The sequence below is a fragment of the Scomber japonicus genome, chromosome 20 (genome assembly GCF_027409825.1).
Source record: "Scomber japonicus isolate fScoJap1 chromosome 20, fScoJap1.pri, whole genome shotgun sequence".
NCBI lineage: Eukaryota > Metazoa > Chordata > Actinopteri > Scombriformes > Scombridae > Scomber > Scomber japonicus.
Window position 1 is genome coordinate 25,677,009 of NC_070597.1, and position 20,032 is coordinate 25,697,040.

The window sequence follows — 20,032 nt, forward strand, 5'->3', positions numbered from 1 at the left end:
TTAGTGTCTCATTAAATCAGTCGTACACACAGCACTGTCCAACTTCTATCTGTGAAAATGTTGCTACATTGTTGCTATCCACTGCTAACAACTGCTAACCTGGCTAGAACTGGTTTCCTGACATGAACTAGAACACATCAAACTGGGCTGTGACGTCATTCCCAGCTGCGACTTCCAACTTCAGAGGTAAATGGAATGCAGTATAACTTTGGAGAGAGCCAGGCTAGCTGTTTCCCACTGCTTCCAGTCTTTATGCAAAGCTAGGCTAACCACATACTACCCGGTGCAAAGACTTTATTAATGCCATTCATTCAGATTTAGTGTATTTCTTCTAATAGAGCTCAGTTAGTGGCTGGATCTGAGGCTTTCAGGAAAACCGGCCAAATTGGAATCATTTTAGTAGATTTAACAAGGCCACAGTTGGCAATCCTCTCTTAAATGTGTTTGAGTGTGTGCGTGTGTGCGTGTGTGTGTGGTGTGGTTTCACATTACATCGTTTTGTGACTTAATAAGAACCAGACAGCCTTCACTGTGCAGCTGTTCATTTACACAATATGATCTTTCTTTTTTCCTGTTTCTTAATGCTCTCTCTTCCTTTCAGATCTCTATCTCTTTCACCTAATGATCCTTCCAACATCTTTCCACATCATTACATATATGGCTACCACTCATGGTTATTTTCATTATCAATTTATCTGCTGCTACTGTATTTTCTTGATTAATTGATCAATTATTTAGTGTATGAAATGGTACGAAAAATGTGAAAAGTTGGCAGTCTAAACGTTAAGATGTTAAATTTACTGTCATATATTAGAAGGAAGCAGCAAAACACATTTGAGATGCTGGAGTCAAAGAATATTTAACTTTTTTTTGCTTTAAAGATAACTGAAACGATCAATACGGTATCAACATATTTGCCGATAACTTTCCTTTTGATTGACAGAAATTCATAATTCATTAAACAACTATTAACTGCAGCTGTAATTAGCCTCTAATTACCAGTCATGCTTTTAAGACAGCACGATCCTCCTGTGCACAGGTCCAAAAAAAAGGCTATAAAAGACCTGTCAAGTGATATGAAACTGGATATGAAACAACGCCCCACGGTGGACAATTATATAATAACAAGTAACAGCCGTTATCACCCCTCCATCATTATCACCTCTCCATCCTCTTGGACAGCAGGTAGGACCCATCACTGGAAATATACAGTAGTAGGGATACCTTCCTCCAATGGAGTCAGAGCATCCTCACATGTGAACACCTCAATCGTCCTCTGGGGGAAAAGAAAGCATGTTTAAAATGTTACTTATATGTAGATAGACAGACACACACACACAAAAACATGCACGAGTCACGAGCTGTCTCACCTCTATGCCTGTCAGTAACTCCTCTCTGGGTGTGGTGAAAAGAAGCTCATAGAGTCTGTATTTCTGAAAGAGACTGCAGTCAACAGAACACACAGCTGTTTAAATGACAAGTATTAAAACTTCCATGAGCACAAAATAAACAGTATCTAAATATATTGGTTGTAATTTCAGGTAAGCAGGTTGTTTTCCTCAGCACATTAATGCGATGTGATCAATCTAATTATTTATTTATACAAATAAGTTTATGGGTTTGTAGAAGTTGGAAGTGACTTAATATATACAGTATAATAAAGTACTGTATTTGAGTAAAATGTCTTTTGTCTGCTGAGCTATACTTCTATAACTCTTTGAAATATTAAATTATTAAATGATTGTAGTCAGTAGTTATTTTGCAGATAAAGATTGTACATACAAAGCCCAAAATGAATTTATAAAACAGTTGCATTATTATAGAGTCCCAGATATCACATACATAAAATATAATATACAAGTAAAATAGTTCAAATGAGTTCTACCCAGACTAGTACAACATTACTATGCTGCATGTATATTAATACAAAAAATACATACACAAGAATATAATATAATACTCTAAATGGGACGAGGCTTCATAATATTCTGCAGAATACTTTTGCACTTTTCTTATGTATAATTTTGAATACATGAGTTTAACTTATTGAGTACTTTTATATGGTGGTATTGCTACTTTTTCAGTAAAAACATCTGTTTGATGGAGCAGCAATGAGATCATTGATGTATGTATGGATTATGGATTAGAATAAAGAATCTTATTATTAACTCAGGCCTAGACTATAAAGACAATTTGGAAATGGGTCTTTCAGTAGTATTATTACTTTGACTTTGTTCATGAAGTTAGTAAGTTACTGGAAATAATCAAGTGAGGGAAATCTTCTCATAACGCCAGCAGCAGTTCAATAACCATAGATGTGCTGTAATATCACTGAATGCTAATTCTCATGAAGTGCAATAAGAGATCACTCACAAACTAAATGTGGCTGGTTAACAGATGCAGGCATGACAGTGAGTGTAGTACAGTCTGTGTGAAATGTGACATGGGGCAGTCTGCCGGGGGGGGGGGGGGGGGGGGGTTGAACAATTCTCATCTACAGTATGTGAAAACATCAAAAGCCTGCAGCTCCTTGCATCTCCGAAAACAAGATTCCCAAATAGCTGAAAAAAACTCTAAAAGTTAATTGAGTGACATTTTAACAGAGCAAAAATGACAACAGTCTGGCTCAAAATGTCTGCTGCGATGCCCTTATCCTGGGATATCTTCTTTACACCGTGAGGCATGCTGGGTAATGTAGGCCTAGCAGGGAGCCTCCTCTCTATACCAAAATTCTGAGAAAAAGTTCAGACTGAAAGCCATGAAGAAAAAAATCTTAAGACTGACAATGGAAAAACATATCATAATGCAAAAAATATAAAAACTTAATAAAAAAGCTTGTGATGTGTGTCAGAGCCAGAAAGCAGTGCACATGGGATAAAGCTGTCAGACTGTACCCTTAAAAAAAACACAACCTATGTATTACTTTTCAATGGAACTTGTTTCAGTGCCAGTACAACATTATCCCATACAAGTGTTTCAGTATTTCCTTTTTCAGTTCAGCCAAATTTATTTTAAATGCCAAAAATCAATGCCAGCTGTCACTGTTCTCGCCCCATAGGAAGCCACATATTTTCACAGGATTATAGAATTGTACAGTAGAGTCAAACTGCTTGGTTGCACTGTAACACTGAATCCTGTAGTCTAGGGGTGTCAAACTAATTTTGGGTTCAAGGGCCACGTACTGTACAGCCTAATTTGATCTCAAGGAGGCCGGACCAGTAAAACCATTGCATAATAACCTATAAATTATATCTATAATGTACATTATAACTTTACTACAATAAACCATCTAGGGGTGCCATGGTAAGAAATACGATAAAATGTGTCCAAACCCTACTTTTCTGCAATTTACATACTTTGCAAAGTTATCCAGTGGGCCGGATTGGACCCCTTGATGGGCCAGTTCTGACCCACAGGCCGTATGTTTGACACTCCTGCTCTAGTCTGTATCTTAACTTGAGGTGATACTTCATTGTAGCATTATATCATTCCACTGTAAACCAAAGAACCGTGACGATGGAACAGAGACTATCCAGAGTTATACGATCCTGCTATAAGGGATAGATGGAAGTCACCATGCATTTGGTTGGTGTAGTTCTGGGGTTGCAATCCCAATTTCTGTTTAGTATTTCTTCTTCCACCTTCACAGTTCCTGGGTAAACAGTGGAATGCTACAGTGCTATATGGTGAACAAGGTTCTTCTTATGTTGGATGTCTTCGGTCTCATTAAGACAACGTGGAACCTTGACATCACGTTGCGTTACATGATCTTCAATGACCACTGTGGTTCTTTGCTGAACTGTATTTGGTCTCCACCTCTGCAGCATAAACGCATTGCCAAATTCAATACACATTCAAATAAATGGAATAATTGCTTTTCATACATTGCTGGATTTGGTCTGAACATGGCCTCACTACTCCAGGGGAGCTGCTCAGTGGCTGGCGGGTAAGAATGTGTTTGTACTGGGTAGTTTCTAGGTGTGAATGTGTTTTTATTCAGACTGAACCAATCATTGTGGTGCAGGGTTGAGAGGAGGTGTGTAGGCTTGTTTGTGCTTTTAGTAACTGCTGTGAAACAATTACAAAATAATGTTTTATTGATCTGATTCGCTGGCTTTCTCTCTACCAGCGCTCCCTCTCTTCATTCACTCTCCAGCTTGCTCGACCACAGCCTCTCCCTCTCTCTCTTGCTGGTACTCTCAGCTCTCTCTCTATTTTTCTCTCATCTTTTTTTTTATTTCTTTCAGGAAGCCAACAGCAAAGTCTCTCTTTACTTTTAAAGTTATCAAACAAAGAGATAACTTTGTACTGTGGATCTTTGTATTCCCTCATAGCAGGTTGTACTGGTCTGGTCTGTGTGATTGCCAGCTGTGACTGAGGTTGAATTTCTCCAGAAGTTGACTCTTGGCTCAATGCAGGTCAACCCTGCAGCGTGAACACACTACACTCAGTGTATCTGCACACTTTTAAAGAACAAAATGAATTACTTTAATACCTTTTTAATACCTCTATAAGGAAAAAATAATACCATTCCTGTGACATATAATAATGCAAAAGCAGGATTTTAGTTTGTAGTGGGTTGAAATGGAGCTGTAACTAATGATTAGTTTCATTATATTTCCTCAAATCAAATGTAAGACCACATGTTTAGACCTTGAATATCAAAAACTAAATTTAAGACACTGTGTTTAAGACTTTTTAAGGATCCGTTGGGACTCTGTACACTATTCAGTTGAATGTGAGGACTAGCATTTTAAAAGCTGAATACAGCCTAACTGTGTGAATGTGTGAATGTGATCATTTGTGTTAGAGAGAGGCTTCCTCTGAGTGAAAGTCCACTGAATAAACAAAGGTAAAAAAGAACCAGTGAGGAGGTAGTGTGTTGGTATTGATGTCTGAGTATTTAATATTATGTTGTCTGTGTTCTATATTGTATTTATATTGTGTCATTGTTTGGAGGGTTAGGGGTTAGTGAAAGCTGTACAGATATTGTATTTGGGCAGGTACTGAAGGGCAGACATGTATTTTGATGCTCTTACTTTTTTCTTTGTTATTTGTTCTTTGTTTGTCTTGCCTTGTCATTTTTATTACTTCTCTTTATGTCATTATCTGTCTACACTTGTTCTGTCTTATTATCAGCTTGTCAATCAACTGTGAAGCACTATGAACTACATGAACCTGTATGAAAGCTGCTGTATAAATAAAGCTTGATTGATTGAATGAGGTTTTCATAATGTGTTACTTCAATTGAATAACTTGACTCTCCATAAATGTGATGTACTAAATATGACATGATAATAAACTATATCTGAGTGCTTCATGCTCCACTGTGACTTTATCCTTCGTAATCAAAGCTCAATATTGTCATAAGGGGAGTTACCCCAAAAAAGATGTCCCTGTTTGTACACCTACACAGTTGTATTAAAACATACTGTGACTTGTGTGGTTTTGCAACATGTGATAACAGCTTCTCCAGATTGTTTCTGATAACCTGGCATCAAAATGTGTCTGTCAGCTCCATTTACTGTGTGCCACCTACGTTAGAAACGAAGCCAGGACGGGTGACAGGTGGAGTCCAAACAAGCAAGACCTGTTTTTGAGCGTGGGCTAATGATCGGAGAGATACAAATGGCTCCTTATGTGCTATGTTTGTTGCTAAGCATGCAGGTTAAACATTGGCGAGTGTAGCCACCGTACAGAAATCAACATGAGGCCACACATGCAGCAAATGGATGGATGCACATTTATGCCAGAATATCACTAACTCATGCTGGTTCCACATGGACATGCTGGCTGGGATTTATACAAGGTGAGCATTTGTAACCTTTCAGGCATCTCTGAGTGAGTCATACTGCATCACAGCTTGGAAAACCTCTTTTTTTAAAACCTAAATCCAAAAGCATTAGAAGGATTCCCGGTACCTGTCTCTGGTGTAACTTATGAGCGCTGTGGCTTCTTCTCTGTCGAGCAGTGGAGCGGAGCCTTCCTCTGATGATGAGCTCTGACAGGCAGCAGCTAAGACCTTAGCAAACTCCATCAGGTTATCCACCAAACTCATCTGTTTCTCTGGAATATGATAAGAAGATGGATTATAAAATAGTGATTGTGAATATCTTTTTCCATAAGATGAATCAAACAGAAGGATGAATCAAACATTTATTAAAGACTGTGTAAAGTGACATTTTCTTCTTAACACATTAAATAGGTCATAAATGTATTTCTAAAAAAGGTTTAAAAAGCATTTCAACCAGACCCCTGCTGCTGTAGTGGTGTAAATACATTCAGCACACACTACTACTATTACAGTCTACAGTTAGCCAGTTAGCTGAGTTAGCCGCCCAGTTAGCCGCCCAGTTAGCCACCGAGCTAGCCGCCGAGCTAGCAGCAGAAAGCTCTCAGACGCTAGCGTCCATGTTTCTGGTAGAGATGGTGACTTTGATTGACAGGTGACACTTGGTAGGGGGCGGGGTTTCAGCGAATGAGACTGAGTTTTACACAACTTTGAAATCTAATTTCATATATTTGGCAATTTTTTTAATCATTCAAATTTGAGTGGTTAACAACACACTTTTCTGTGGTATGTCAAACTCAGAACACATATTTATTCTGACTTTACACGGACTTTAATGACTGATGAGGAATTTATGAATATGACTTGGTTTAGAGGCTAATTAATTTCATCTGCATATATTTTGACATGTGACTATAGGAAAAGATGTGTTAAATAATCTAAAGATAAACAAAAGATGGCTGAATTCCATTTAGCTGCTTCAGTTTCAGGGTTGGAGTTTCTTTAGTCCTTTTCATACCTGCAGAAACTCAAAGCTTTCACATATTTCTACACATCTATATTTCAATTTGACACCGATCCCTGGTATTTATGCTGCAACAAACAAAAAACAGACTAAAAGCTGTATACAACCTCCATTCATTTCTGTACTGTCTGAAAATGTATTCACTGACTCTCAAAAGATGGTGATGCTGTGAAAACATATCAAATCAAACAGTTGACCATGTTTACCATACAACATAAAAATAATGCTGAAGTCTGCTGACTGATTGTCATACTGTGCAGAAATGTATGGAAACCAACAGCTGCCTGGAATAGTTGGTCAAAGACGTCTAAATCTCTGGAATTGATGTCAAATATGGGCTAAAATAGGCTAAACTAGTATGATCCTATTTAATGTTGCATAAAATTGGAGCTGATTACAGTGAGTAGATTACAGATTATTACAACTCAGAAAAAGTCTAATATTTTCCTACCACCCTATCTCAATGCTTAAACACTACCTTTATTTCAAGTACACGAGTAAAAAAAAAAATGTTAATAGCACTTTTCAAAACCAGAGTTACACACATCTGGAAACAAATAATACATATTTAAATCAAAGACAATGAAGAATTGTTTGGAGGAGACTAAAAAAGATTAAAAACAAGTGTTAGTAATTTGATCTAACTGAACTGTGCAATGGTTTCTTGGCTTGAACATGAATTCAGTGCATTACAATGGAGGATCTGTTCTACAATATACTTTTGCAATGTGTTTTTAACTGAAAATAACATCCTCTTTCTCTCCCCACCTTGCATGTTATCCAGCAGCATGTGCAGTACAGCCATGGTGAAGGAAGTCTGTGCAGGGGTGAATTGGACCTCTTTTGCCCACCAGAAACCACTAATATAGTAATCCAGCAGGGCAGCTTCCTTCATGCAGGTCTGATGGTTACTGAAGCTTAAGATCTCCTTTAATTCCCTGCAGACAACAGAAAGCAGATGTGGCTGAAAACGACATCGGTGCAGTAATTACATAACAACAACAATGTTTAGCAGGGCTGCAGATAGTAGTGGGGACAACGAGGTCACTGGCATGATGGGTATTTCCAAAGTTGATTTAGGGATACGCAATATGTTTACATTTAAATATATTTAAGCTTACAAATAAATAAAAGGTTTACATTTTTCCTATAGTACTTTTTATTCCTGTGGAGGAATGGGAGGCATGGAGAAAGCTTTGATTTAGGGGGCTGGAAAATAAAATGTACACAAAAAACAACTAAGAAATGTACTGAATAAATAAAACATGAAAAATCGAAATAATTAGACCTTGTTTTTTGGGTTGAAATATTTTCTGAGAGCGGTGGGGCGGTCACATGACCTCAGCATTTCTAAAAATCTAAAATCCTGCCTACAGCTCTGTTTTACCTCATCACAACTATTCTCACTAGTGTCTAAATTTGTCACACCCTGTTCTGTACATGTGCATCTGACTCCCTGCTCCTGTTGGTTGTCACAAAATGATCAATTAAATACAGCTGTTAGGTTTAAAGTCATGATGGCATCTCATGAATGCAGCTGTTTCCTAAAAAACACTATATAGTTTATTCATTTATTATACGAATGCTGACTAATGTATCCAGCGGTGACAGACATGTGTGATGCGTGTGTGTGTGTGTGTGTGTGTGTGTGTGTGTATTTAGCTCTATTTCTGATGGCTACTTCTTTATACAACTCGTTATTATCTATAATTATAGGCCTAACACACACTTACGAGTGAAGTAGATGATCACTTCCCTCCAGCAGGTCTTGGATGTGAGGCAGTGACACAGCTTCCCACTGCAGGATGACAACTTCCTCTTTCTAACAGGAGATCAACAGTAAGCTTTAGAGTTTAATAACACACAACAACACATCAGTTTCATTCTGAGAGTTTCAGATGTTTAGATATTACCTGTATCTTATCATCTTTTACTTTCCGTTGCTCTTTCTTGTCACGACGCGTCGCTCCTCCGGACATGTTGACGCTGTAAACGTTGCTATGGAAACACCGCACCGCTCTGCTGATCCACAGCTGATACAACTTTTTTTTTTGTATATATATATAGACACTAGCAGTTTGTGGCTTTCAAATGTCAGAGGTGCAAACTGAAGCTAGAGAACACTTTCCTTTGTACAGTTTAAGGTGAATATATAAATAAATACATAAACACGTAGAAAACTTTTTCACAAGATTTCACAACTGCACATTACACAATGTGCAATATCAGTATTTTTGGTACACATTACTACTACTCACTTTTAAACTCGTGCAATAACAATTATTTTTATTATTATTATTATTTCAATTATTGTTCTTTTCATTGCTTGTATACTTTATTATTCTGTACTAATATTATTTATTGTTCTTTATTCTTTCTATTGTGGGACTAATAAAGGAATATCTTATCTTAGCCTATTTGTGTGTTTATGTCATCGTCACATAGATTTACGTTACATCAATGTTGGTGATTAACTATAAGCTAATTTACTCATCCATCATGCTTTATAGATAGATAGATAGATAGATAGATAGATAGATAGATAGATAGATAGATAGATAGATACTTTATTGAGCATGAGCTACAACAATATATTACAGATAAATAAATATATAGATATTATGGGGTCAAATTAGTCAATCAAAAGGTTTTTCAGAGTCTCAAATATCACCAGGAGTCTTCAAAGTTGAGTAGAGTTTTATTGCCGGCAGCAAAACCTTCACAGAGACAAAGTCTATGATAAAATGATCTAACATACAATGTCATTTTCCCCTTTTTATATCCCAAAAAAAAAAAACTGCTGAGGTCTGTGGTTTCAACCCCTCCCATACATTTGACTCGGGTCATATTCAGGTCATATGTTCAAATACGGTCAACCTGGGTTTTTATTTTTTCATACAAGCTCTTGCAGAATATAATCAGATACTGATTCTTTAAGATCATGTTTCAACCTTAAAATAATGTATCATGTTTTGCTTTTTTCTCTTACTGCATTTTTTTAAGAATAATATAAAATGATGTACATATTACATGCTTCACACACATTTCAATACAATACAATACAGCACACACAATCAGTAAGTGCACTTTAAATCAACATATTTCATCCTTAACCCTTCATCTTAATCTCCAGTATAGCCATTATTAGATGTACTTATCATTATGAGTATAACTTAAACACCACAATGTATAAATATATGCCTAGTCCCAGTGTGTGTGTGTGAGTGAGTTCAACAGTTTGTCAGCAGCTCTGTTTGGCAGTGTGTTTGGACCCTAAGCCTGCCTGAGGGGAGAGTGGTGAACATAGAGTGACGATGATGTGAGGGGTAGTAGCTGATGTTTTTGGCCCGTTTTGTGAAGACGACTTAAGAGGATATCCCTCCAGTTGGGAAGAGGAGAGCCGACAATCCACTGTGTGCTGTCTTAATGATCCGCTGCTGGTCTTTCTGTCGTGATGCAGTGCAGCTAGAGTACACAGTGCAGCCATATGTGAGAGTGCTCTCTATGGTGCAGCAGTAAAAGTTCTTTGTAAATGTCATGGGGAAGTTTCATGGGTTTCATTCCATAGCTCTTATAATTCCAACAATGTGACTTCAATAACATAATAATCCCCACTCTGATCAAATGCTTATACAACCTTATACAGTGATATAAGCAATGTAATGTATTAGCCTAAATGTAAATAGCCTATAATTAGTCAACACCAAAACTATTATCACAGAATCATCACCTATAGGCTATCGATCAATAATAATTTGATTACTCTAAAGGTCCAGTTCAGATTTTCTACCATGTAAACTGAATTCACATTCATATCTGAAGAGTTTGTCTTTAAAAATGAGCATTTTGTGTGTTTGTCTGCTTTAAGCATGCTTTATACATGTGTCCAAGTATCCTCCACTCCAACAGAGCGAATATTTTCAACTGCTGGAGACACAATCAGCCAGGAAAGGGCATGCCTTGCTCCAGAGAAGGCTGATATGTTCATATTTCTTAAAAAGAACTGTTGAGGAGGGTTAGGACTGGTCAGTGGCTAGATTCTCAGTGTTTGTACAGGTATTCAATAAATAACAGGGATGTGGGGAGGGGGGAGGTTTGTTCTTTGTTTGTTTTGTCTCATGTTGGTTTTTGTTATGTTTCTGATGAAAAACCTCTGTAAAAATTGTGTAAAAAGAAAAAGAAAAAAAGTTATTCAATAAATAGCACTTTCAAAATGTATTTGTGTAAAAATCCTTTGAATGGGGAGGAATATTTACACAACTGATTGCTTTCTATTTGCATGATTAAAGTAGCTGTATGTAACAAATATATTCCAAGTAATCATAAAATGGCCCTAAATATCACCAGACATTAAGGAATCATGTTCATGTCAAACACTGACATCACTGACAGTAGTAGTCCAGCCAGAATATTCACATTTGAAAAGCTCAGTTGCAGCCCTCAAGTAATGTTTATGTTGTCATTCTGTGTTTTGGCCTGATGCGCCACCCACCACCTAGCTACCAATCACCAAGTCAGTACTGATGTGCCACCCACCACCTAGCTACCAATCACCAAGTCAGTACTGATGCTCCACCCACCACCTAGCTACCAATCACCAAGTCAGTACTGATGTGCCACCCACCACCTAGCTACCAATCACCAAGTCAGTACTGATGCTCCACCCACCACCTAGCTACCAATCACCAAGTCAGTACTGATGCTCCACCCACCACCTAGCTACCAATCACCAAGTCAGTACTGATGCGCCACCCACCACCTAGCTACCAATCACCAAGTCAGTAGTGTTTCAGCAGCCAGGTTGCCAGGTGCCACTGAGCTGCAGCTAGGAACACTGCAGATAATGTCTGATGTTACAAAACCAAAAACACCTCATTATGAGTCTCAAATACGTTGTGACAATTTGAGAAACAAAACAAGGGTATGTATAGGAGACGCCTTTGAAACATGGAGACGGCTGGAGACGGTTACTGCGTCATACAGCACTCAGCTGCACCCGCTGATACGGAGGAGGATATGCAGGATCACGTCCAACAACTGTCAACCCGCATGAAGTAGACTCTGGCAGGGAGGGGGCGAGGAGTAACAGCTCTCTCCAGTGTTTTGAACGTGGGCCGCAGTACCATTTCTAAACGCTTGGTGTCAGAGTTACATACTTCAACTTTAATATTGAGTGAAGTAAAAAAAAAAAAAAAAAAAAAAAAGTATCAAATGAAGTACTTAATTGGTATCGGTATCGTTTTAAGGGTACTGGTATCGGCACTGTTGGGGAGTAACGAATTACATGTAACGACATTACATAATTCAATTACAAAATTTACATTTTTGTAATCCGTTACATTACTGTAAGAGAATGCGTAATTAAATTACAGTTGCTTTTGGAAATTCCCATGATGATTCCCATGATCCCATGAATTTTAGTTATATTTGAAAAATCGCCCCAAAAGCTCGGATTTATCAAATAGTTTTTTTCATATCAACCTCCTCCTTCCAAAGACAAGTTGGATCCTGATGCTGTCTTTGGTCATGTGCCATTCAGTCAGACTCAGCAACATGTCAGAGGCACAGAAGAATACATTCCTGTGTTGGAAATACAAACACAGACATCCCATCTCCCACATATTGATAACGTCTCCCTGACGGCCACAAATAAAACACAATCTCCTGGAATCTGGAGTGAGTGAGCAGAGTGCACACTAGAGAGTGTCTGTGTGTGTGTGTATTTGTGTGACTATAAATGCAGTGTGTGTGAGAGCAAAGCATCCTCATAGCTCTGTGTTGCTGCTTATTAGACCGACAACGATCGCAGCCCTCCCCTGGACCGACATCAAGTGTAACCGGAACGAAACTCCCTTAAATGAGTTTTTGCAGGTTGGGATGTCTGCAAACACCACCTGCAAGAACAATGGCCCTAACATTGTAGTACAATGCAAAGAGTGTTTGCCAGCGGTGAAGGTTAACAGTAACACTATCAGGTCTTAAAATGTGATAACGGTTAACAGTCAAGAGCATTGATTCAAAATTAAGAAAAGTAGCTAATCAAAATGTAATCAAATGTAATTAGTTACATTACTTTGAGAAAGTAATTGAAATAGTTACACTACTATTACATTTTCAACAGGGTAACTTGTAATTGTAACAAACTACATTTCCAAAGTAATCTTCCCAACACTGGGTATCGGTACTGGTATTGAAAATTTTGAAACGATACCCAGCCTTATCTGCTTATCGTCATTAAAACTAAGGATCTGTCAGTTAGTTTGAGAATGATGGCAGACTCCAGTCTTATTTTGATTTTTGGTAGTCAAGGCAAACCAGTCTGAGGCTATATTCTCCCAAACTTGTCCGAAAACCAACCTGTGTTTGTGTGCCTGTTACAAGACCCCCTTTCACAGTCACACAGACAGTGTGCTCATGGCTCTTTGAGTACACACCGTCTGCATAATTGGTTCAGTCTTTTTAAAAGCTATTTATATACCTTCCAGTCACTTATGTCTGTCATTGTTGCAAGTTTAACCTGTGTGTGTGAGAATGTACTGTAGCTATTTTTGTTAGAGGTGAAGGAGGTGGGGCATTTTTACATCGCTATTGTGCCAACCTGTCAAAATTCCTTTATTGCATGACACAAGTTGGATCGTGCCTGCATTCATTTTTTAAAATGTAAATGAAGCTTCTTTTAATAGTCAATAGTATTTATATGTGTTGTCAACAGTCTATATTGTCCTTCAGCCCACTGGAGAAACTGTCCTTTAATATTCTTAGAATACCAGGAGAGACAGTGAAAAGAATAATGTTTTTCATATAGATAGAAATGATAGTTAAACTCTTTGGCATGTCATCCAGCCACAAGATAAGTACCCCTATAGTCCAGACACTGGTGGTGATGGTGGCTGATGACTGATGCTGATGGTTGTGGATGGAGATGGGGGCATGCCAGACTAGAGCAGAGAGAGAGAGAGAGAGAGAGAGAGAGAGAGAGAGAGAGAGAGAGAGAGAGAGAGAGAGAGAGAGAGAGAGAGAGACAGAGAGAGACAGAGAGAGAGATTTAGAAGGACAACAACCAGATGATAAGCTTAAAAAAACAAACTACACCCCCTGAGCATTGAGAACCAGGAAATAAGTGAGCATGCATAAGAGAAGAGCAAACTATGCTTTGTAAGCAAAAGATAATCTTACTGACTCAACTTTGGCTAAGCTTCATTCCTATCATTTTAACAGTGCAACACACTCTCACAGTATTTCTGGACTGCTTGAGAACAACATTAATTGTGACTTTAATTGAAATAACATGGAAATGCTGTGATAGTCTAGTTTGAATCTGTGTGTCTTTTTATGACTGTGTGTGCACATCTTGAGGTGATTAGGGCTCATAAAGAAATCTTGCACTGGGACCCCTCATTAATAACTGTTGCCTCTACCTACAAATATGTAGTTTCATTTTGATAAAGGCTCAGTCATTTTCTTTAAAAAAAAGAAAAGAGAGAAAAAAACAGCTGGGCACTGCAGTTTTTAGCAAATGTTATTCAAACAGGAGGAAATAGTGCATTTGTCAGGGACTGTTTTTGGCAGTAGAGTAATACACAACAGCAGGACAAAGTCAACAATGCAGCTCTCGACAATTAGAGTTTGGATAAACATGAAATTAGGTAATAGATGAATCAGACTGCATGTCTTTGCATGCATTGCATATTATCAAGACTGGAACAACATTACAGTAAACATGATGAACACAGTAGTTTAACAGGTTGCTGGAGGCGTGCCCCAGCCCCCCCCCCCCCCCCCCGGGTCTTGCTCAACCCCACCCAACCCCAACACTGAATCCCTTTTAAACCTTTCACATATAACTCCTCCGTCCCCTGCAGCAGTTGGGACTTCCTGAACGTCTCCGCTGCGCTTCCCAAACTCTGGGAGTCATGTTCCTCAAGTTCATTTGTGCCGTGGTGACCAGGTCTCTCTTTATCCTCATCTCTCTCATAGGGGTATGGAGAGTGGTGTGGGTGAAAGACAATGGATATTACTGGTTTCTCACAATCCTCTACTTGCCTCTGGTGGCTGAGATGATCCTGACTCTGAGGAGGAGGAGTGGGAATGATTACAAATGGTACAGTATGACTTCAGTTTGTCATACGTTACATGTGAATTGTTATTTCAAGATTGTAACACTGTTTGTGTAATGATGTTTTCTCTTCCTCCAGGTTTTCTCCAGCTATCTTCTTCTTCCTCATCAGTATTATTCCATCAATATGGATTTTAGAGCTTCACCACCAAGAGAATAAATCCCCCAATTCAGCGGTATCATCCATTTATTCTATTATTTTCTATTCTGAGAGTTCAATGCAAATAATACTGGCTTCACAAATTGCACAATGTCTCAATGTTAAACTGTGTGCGTCTCTTATTCTAGTGTGATAAACTCGACTCAACTGAAAATATTAGGAGTCTTTTCAGTCACTGGATGAACTCATCAACCAATGGGACCAGATCACTCAAGGTAGGTTTCAGGGTAAAGTTTACAAAAATTGAAAAAAAGTTTGAAATATTCAAGCAATGTTCAAACAACATATATATTTTGAATGATTCTTTAGCTAAATTAATATATTTCAGCAGTATTGTAGGTTTGTGGAGGATGTTATGGGTCTGTGTTTAACATGAGAGTTTCAGTGTATTAAAAATAACACAACTTAGTTTAAAATCTGTTCATTCATTTCTGAGAAACATGAGGGCATGTGTTGGTTTTTCAGGTGAGGTGGGGTGACATTTTAACAAAATAGTTCTTTTTTTAAAGCTACTGAATGATACACATATTTGTTTGCTTCTTTTGCTTTCGCCTTCATGCCTTCACGTCTAGACAGTGGGACAGTGTTTGGTAATGCGGGTCCACCTCAAAGAGCTTGTTGTAAGGCTGTGGGTATTTTTTCCACTTATAACTCAAGTACATTCATAGAGCTGGCAACTTTTAATGAAACGGCCCGCCCTCAATAAAAACAATTACAAGCTGAACATGAAAAGTCTTTGCTGACTGGACTGTTTTGACAATGTTCTTGGTCCTATTTTCAGTACAGAGGATTTTAACCAACAGTATTTTTGGTAAACGGCATAATTTTTAAAGTTGTAGATATAAATATACAGTAGGCTATAGTTTGTGGGAACTATCCATTAACAAAACTAAGAAGCTACAGTCATAGCAGCTCTGGTTCTTCTTTGTGCTCAATGCTAATGACAGCATGCTAACATAGACAATGCTAACATGATGTTACAAGGTGTGCTACCATGTTCACCATCTTAATTTAGCATATTATCGAACATGCTAACATACCCACAATAATAATACTAGCATGTTGATGATATAAGCTGTACTATATAAAAATGTTGTTTTTTATCAACAAAAAATAACCTTGTATTTATTATATGTAAAACAAAAAGGGTTATTAGCTTCTAAATGCTTCACTCCACAGCCTCCACAAAGCTCAGTGCAACTGTGGAGTTATTTGTGAGTTTGTTGCTACAAGCGTCAAGATTTCATATTTTATTGCATGTTAAAAAAAAAAAGTTTATTACCATGCTAACATTTGCTTATTAGCACTAAACACAAACTACTGATAAGAATGTCATTAGTTTTACACTTCACTTGTTCATAAAGGATAAAGTATGGGAAAACTGAAATTTGAGATAGATGGTTATATTCAGGTGTCAAAAGTCACACAGGTTAAAGTGAGTTAAAGAAAGAAAGAATAAGATAAGAATTAGAGAACTAGAGCCATGCTGCTAGTATGGCTAAGAATATATTTACTAAATAGTGGCATACCCACAATGACAATACTAGCATGTTGATGTTTTAAGGTGTACTTATTTATCATGTTCATGTATCATCTTAATTTAGCTTATTACCATGCTAACGTTTGTTAATTAGCACTAAACACAAAATACAAAATACTGATAAGAATGTCAGTAGTTTTACAGTTAAATAAACCAAAGTATAGAACAAACAGGTCTCAAAAATCAAGGAATCGTTAAACATTTTGCGAAATATGCTTATTTGCTTTTTTTTTTTTTTTGGGGCTTTTTTTGCCTTTAATGGAGATGTTAGTAGAGATAGACAGGAAACAGGAGGCAGAGAGAGGGGAATGACATGCAGGAGAAGACCGCTCGGTCAGAATTCGAACCAGGGTCACCTGCAGCAAGGACTGTAGCCTCTACACATGGGGCGGGTGCTCTACCCGCTGAGCTATGCTCAACCCCGCTTATTTGTTTTCTTAAGCCAGTGTGTTAAATGCAGAGCACGAGTCAGGACACGGTTAGACTAGCGTAGCACCAGAAGCAGGGGGAAACAGCTAGCATGGCTCTGTCCAAAGTTAAAATGACACATGTTAAGCTTATTAATTTTACATGTTGTATCTTAATCAGAGTTACAGTATGTGCTTGAAGTATTTCTTGGGTGTTGTCAGTTGGGTGCAGTTTCCTGGAGTCTTTGTAGTGTTTTTGTCTTTATTAGATAGTGACAGTGCAGAGATGGAAGGAAATGGGCCCCACACGGAAACTTGTGATTTATGGTCATTGTCTTATCCTCATCGGGGCACTGCACAATATGAGAATGATATCAGTTTTTATCACACTCTCAGAAAGCAAATAAACATATGTCCCAAAATGCTGAACTGTTTAAAGGAAGCTTTTCAGTTTGTGATTCTGCTGCATTTTCCTCTCCTCTGCTTAACTGGGTGACTTCATGAAATGTTACAGATACTTCTGATATTTAAAAGATGGCCTACTAATCAAAGGTACAGTCTGTAAAACACTTTGTGTTCTTCATTTCCATACTCTATCCAGGACATCCCACTATCTACAGTGTGTGCCAACGACTGGATACTTGCTTTACATCAGATCCTGCTCATCTTACTGATCTTGGGGAAGTGGTTGCTGCCGGCTGCCGGGGGGCTGACCAGAGACCAGCTCTCCCAGTTACTGCTTATCTTTGTGGGCACAGCTGCTGACTTACTGGAGTTCACCTCTGAAACACTGTCTGACATCAAGTGAGTAGGATGAGAAGAGAAAGGTGCTAGAAAAGATGGAAAATGTTATATTGAAGTTCTAATTTCATCAAACAATAAGGTGAAGTCAATCGTGTGTGTGTGTGTGTGTGTGTGTGTGTGTGTGTGTGTGTGTGTGTGTGTGTGTGTGTGTGTGAAACAGGGATAGCAGTCCAGCCATGGTCTACATAATTCTGGGCGTGTGGACCTGGAGCATGCTGCAGTTTCCTCTGCATCTGTCAGGTACAGTACACTAAAAGATTAGATTCTACTGCTATATTTTTGCAATACAGTGCTTTGTCAGCACCACTCCATTTTTTGTTAAATTCACACTAAAAGTTGAACAGCATAATAATAAAAGAAATATAGCTGCTGTTGTTAATAATAAAAAAAATATAGCTGCTATTGTTAATAATAAAAGAAATATAGCTGCTGTTGTTAATAATAAAAGAAGTATAGAGCTATACACCCAGGGCAGGATAAATTCATCTGAGAGGCCACAGGCTAAAATGCCATTTGTAGTCATTGAGTTAAACACAAAATTATTTTGGGATGTGCCGCAGACCAATCTTAAACATCTCTTTGTTCTTTTTATTGTACTAGTATTTCTATGACTCATGTTTTTTGGCTACATGAGTCTATGGTTTGTTGCTTATCTGTTTTTATGCTGTGAGTAACTAAACTAAACCAAAGACGTTGGTTAACGCATTACAAGCTGCACCAATGGTGGGAAATGGTTTATGTTTCCTGTCTCCTAAGTGTACGTGGTCGCCTCTTCTTTAACCCCCTCTAACATGACTCATGGTAATGGAGTAGCTTTGGATGTTATTTAAAATGATAAACTAAACATGCAAAAAACACAAACAGTGCTGAATGGATTACTGTGGCGTTAGCTTTATTCTGACGTGAATAAAATAAAGGTTGTCCTGAAAGAGAAACGAGATATTTGTCTGTCTGAAAAAAAGCATTTTAGTGTCAGAATATTCAGAAGATATTTGACTTGTGAAAAATGGGTCCAGTATTTACTTTGGTGACTAAGGGGTGAAAGAATCAGTCATGATCTGTGCTCACATTTACTTTTCTCATTGAAGTAAATAGACTCAGGACTGCCACTAGCCTCCTAAAGGGACAGTGCAACAGCAAATTCCATGTGACACGGATATAGGACATATGTGAAATATAGAGAGAATTACCAAGCAGTAAAAGGTTTAATCTGCATTGTGTGAGCTTGTTTGGCAAAGGCTTGAATGTGGTGATGGACATTCATTTATATATAACAGTTCTGCACTGCAGGTTAAAGTAAGGTTGTGATCTTTTCATGTGATATTGTGCTACATACAGTATCCAGGGGGCCAAGCAAACACAGTGAATTATAATACTGTTAGTGAATGTTAAGAAGGCTGACAGCTTTGTTTTAAACATGTGCATTCATTTTTCAAAAAGGTCAGGTACTCCTGCAAGCAAGATGTACTGTACATATATTCTATTGCTAAAAAAAAAATCATAATATCACTTAAAAGGTTGGATCACCCTGCACAGGAAAACTAGAAAAGATCAATATGTAGAAAATAATAACGCACATCTTTCCAGTTAAAATATGACATATTGGAGTTGTCTTAAACATATTTATCTCTCAACAGTATTGAACGCGCCCACAGATGAACTTGCCGAAGCAGCCGCCTCTCGTGTCTCTCAACACAGGACTGATGTCTGGGGCACGGTGGAAGCTTTGTTCATCCAGGACGGGCCTTTCCTCGTGGTCCGCCTCACCGTCATGATCTACTTCAAAGTGGTCCACCAGATGCTGATCTTCTTCGCCATTAAAAACTTCTTGGTTGTCATTCTTAACATTTACCGGCTCTTTGTCCTCATCTGTGATACCAAGGGTTACTGAGCTTGGATGTAATCACAGTGCAGCAAATTAAAGACATTTCTATGACAGTATATGGCCTTATGAATGCATGTTAAATTCCAGTGTTTTAAATAATTTTCCACTTTATATGAATAATTTACTGTATATCACACCATAATGTGCCAATCCTGAATATATCACCTGTTAAAACAGTCCAACAGTGTAAAGGTAAAAACTTTAACCAAAACTCCACACTGTGAAAGTGAAGTGGATCATTTTGTAATCCAATGGGACTCTCAGTATTATAAATAAAAATCTCCATTCTTCTGTTGAGAGATTTT

At 38.0% G+C, this 20,032-nt stretch overlaps 2 protein-coding genes across 2 annotated transcripts; one reads left to right on the forward strand and one right to left on the reverse strand.

Annotated features, from left to right (window-relative positions):
* Positions 1-1,195: 1,195 nt before the first annotated feature.
* cabcoco1 (ciliary associated calcium binding coiled-coil 1) lies at positions 1,196-8,794 on the reverse strand. The gene is made up of 6 exons (XM_053341134.1): positions 8,729-8,794; positions 8,549-8,637; positions 7,584-7,753; positions 5,922-6,066; positions 1,371-1,443; positions 1,196-1,276 (listed from the first exon to the last, which is right to left on the reverse strand). Exons 1-6 carry the CDS (start codon positions 8,792-8,794, stop codon positions 1,196-1,198), a joined length of 624 nt encoding a protein of 207 aa, XP_053197109.1.
* Positions 8,795-14,728: 5,934 nt separating this feature from the next.
* On the forward strand, positions 14,729-19,733 carry tmem26b (transmembrane protein 26b). Its single transcript, XM_053341136.1, has 6 exons — positions 14,729-14,916; positions 15,011-15,107; positions 15,220-15,306; positions 17,640-17,842; positions 18,003-18,082; positions 19,480-19,733. Exons 1-6 carry the CDS (start codon positions 14,729-14,731, stop codon positions 19,731-19,733), a joined length of 909 nt encoding a protein of 302 aa, XP_053197111.1.
* Positions 19,734-20,032: the final 299 nt, after the last annotated feature.